The sequence below is a fragment of the Pteropus vampyrus genome, unplaced genomic scaffold (genome assembly GCF_000151845.1).
Source record: "Pteropus vampyrus isolate Shadow unplaced genomic scaffold, Pvam_2.0 Scaffold23, whole genome shotgun sequence".
NCBI classification, from domain to species: Eukaryota; Metazoa; Chordata; class Mammalia; order Chiroptera; family Pteropodidae; genus Pteropus; species Pteropus vampyrus.
In genome coordinates, this window is record NW_011888804.1 from 7,233,953 (window position 1) to 7,237,005 (window position 3,053).

Below are 3,053 nucleotides of genomic sequence, written 5' to 3' on the forward strand. Positions count from 1 at the left end.
CGATGACAATGGCCAGTCGACCTCCAGAGCACCGATGAAGCCCCCCTTTGGCAAACACGTCATGAGCATTTTCACCAAAGAAAATGAAAAGGGAGAGTGTGCCTGGCACGGCGGACGGCGTGCCTAGGTGCCCCGGGTGACTTACTTGCGGAGAAGTTGGCCTCGGTGTGGACGGGAGGGGTGGACGGCAGGAAAGGCCCATGTCCCACAAAGAAGGAGCGGAGGGAGCGCTCGCACAGGAGCGGGGAGCGCTGCTGCGAAGGGATGTTCTCACAGCTGCCCACGCTGCTGAGGAGCTTGAGGTTCAGGGGTTTGCTTTTCTTCTTGGCTCTGAAAGGGAGACGGAAAAAGAGGAGAGGGAAATGTATCCGCACGCACATGAAATAAGAGCACGGAGGGAGCCCCAGTCTCCTGAGCATGAGCTGAGGTGTTCTTCCTCCAGGAAGCCTTCCCTGATACTCCCAAGACCCACGCAGAGAAGTTCTGAAAAGAGGCCACAAGCTTTCTGGCACTGATACACAGTGCCAGAAAAAGGGCCTTGGCCAAGAGAGTTTCACGCTTGCCCTTGGAAAAGCCCATTCCACCGTGGGACACAAACAAATAGATGAACAATTTTTTTTTTTTTTTTTTTTTTTACCTGAGTCCTTAGAGAAGCTCTAGAGAGCCAGGGTCAAGTTCAGCTCCAGGCTCTAAGCTGGTGTCTGCCTGCACATCTTGAGTTCCCAGGACCCCAAAACCCTGTGGCCAGCTGCACTTTGCCCTTTGGCTATTAGAAGAAGACAGCGAACCTAGGTTGACCTCAGTGAGTCCAGGGATCTGTCTCAAGGGGGCATCCATCCCCTACACGTTTTTATTCTCCATATTCACAGCCTCCCATCCATATAAAAACAATAAACCCATTTCTGCAGAAGTTAAACCTGATGACTCCAAGAGATGCCAGGAAAGAGACTAAGTCTTAGGCAGGACCCTGGCACCCGATTATTCAGGACTTCTGGCACCGAGACCCTCTGCACAGCCCACCCACACACCTGTCTGGTTCTCTCTCCGGACTCTACCAGGAGCCCCAGAGGGTGCCTGCCTTAGGGGTGCAGAAGGAAGGGTGCTCCCCCAAAGCAGAGGCTGGATCACACCGGGCAACTCAGGGGCAGCTGCAAGGGATGTAGGGGGGTTATATTGCAAAGGGGCTCTGGGTGTCCTCCACCCTTCACCTCTACTTCACCCCTACACCCCACAGCAGTGTTGCCTGGGTGGGGGGGTGGTGAGTGAGTCTCACAAGCTGGTGTTCAATGACACGATTCTGGGGCCAGACTCTCCAGATTCAAATACTGGCTTCGCCACCCTTGATTGAATTTAAATTTAAGTTAAATTTCTGCAAACCTCAGTAAGTTAAGTTTCTGCAAGTTAAATTTCTGTAAACCTCAGCTCCCTTATCTATAAGAGCCCTTCTTCACAGGGTTGTGGACAGGTTTAGATGAAATAATCCCTGTAAGTTACTTAATACTAAGTATAAACATTAAAGGTTATCCTTAATATTATTATATACCGGGAATCTGTCTGATATTTCCTTTAGAAGAAAGAATCTGAAGCTATACATAGTGGAAGCTTCCAGAAATTCTGGTCATTCTAGGGACTCTTCAGGACCCAAGAGATTAAATGGCATTCTTTGTACACCCTGCACCTAGCAGAGTGACTCTGCTGAATGATGAAATATGTGTTGAATGATCTCTAAATGAAAAAAAAAGAGGAGGGTAAAAGTGTGCCTGCTCTCAGCTCACAGCCTTTGGTCCACGGTCAGCTGTGAATCCACTCGAGAGAGAGAGAGAAGGGTGATGCTCCATCTCAACCCCGTACACAGGCTCGGTCCTGTCCAGTGGGATAAGCATTTTGCCTACAGCATAGAGCATCCAGGGTAAAAAAAAATGGGAAGCTTAGCCATTATCCATAGGTCAAAGCCGAAATAAAAATGCCTGGGGATTTCGAGATTCTCTTTAGATTAGTACTTTCCCTCCTGGACATCTTCCTTGCAGACAGATAATTAGAAGATGAAGTTCTTCCACTTCCAACGGGATTCTTCAAACTGAGAAAGGGATGAGGTGGAGACGCCGAAAGCTGAAGGTTTCCAGCCTACTGCTGATAAAGCTTTGATCTGAAACGCAGGGCATGCGTTTCTGAAATGATAAACACAGAACAGGGACACTGTTTTCTTTTTCTTCATTTTCACTTGACCAAACAGGAAGCATAATCATAATATTAATAACAGCAGCTGCTATTACTGCTACTTTGATGTGAGCGCTGCCCAGGGACTGTATCGAGCCTTTCACGTGTTACCTCATTCAAGCGGCGCGGTGATCTTAAGGGGGAGGGGTGTTTTTGTTGTCTTCTCTCCATCGATGAGAACACTGAGGCACTGAGAAGATAAGGAATGTGTAGGACCAGATTCTCCAGGTCAATCCTGACCCGAGACCGCCCTCCGCTCTGAGACTGGCTGTCCCATGGAGCTTGATTTTGGACATGTTCGGGCCAGAGGCGCTGCCATAGGCCCTTCTCTCTCTCGTTCTGAGCCATCTCACTTGCAGATACTAAGAAAAATGTTGTAACAGAGGAAGCAGGAGGGGCAAGGAACCTGGAGAGACCCCGATGCCTGACTCCCGAGGAATAATAAAACTGCCCCTTACAGAACGTTTCAACCTCTCTGCCTGCTGAACTCCTACACATACTCCACAGTCCGGTTCAAACGTCACCGCATCGGTGATGTGCCCTTCCTCCCCCACAGCGTCAACTTATTGTGTCCCTCTCCTCACTCTTTCGGTACCCGCGCCCCCATCACATTGCTGGGTAAGAGATTCTCCGTAGCGTGGCACCCAGTACTCACGCCCCACCTCGATCCGGCCCCGCAGCCCTCTTCCTTCCCCTCACACTGAGCTCCAGCCACGTGCCCTGTGCTGTTCCTCAACTCCAACCCTTGGCTCGTGCTGTCCCCACCACCTGGAATACCCTCCCTTTCTTTGCCTTATTAATCCCCATCTGTCTTTTGGCACTCAGCTCTGGTGCCC

The 3,053-nt window shown here is 50.2% G+C and overlaps 1 protein-coding gene across 1 annotated transcript in view; it reads right to left on the bottom strand.

Moving 5' to 3' along the window:
- KSR2 (kinase suppressor of ras 2) overlaps positions 1-3,053 on the bottom strand; it is a 366,625-nt gene that overhangs the window by 152,571 nt on the left and 211,001 nt on the right. Inside the window, 1 exon segment of the mRNA XM_011356069.2 lies at positions 146-330. Coding sequence (XP_011354371.1) covers positions 146-330 — 185 coding nt within the window.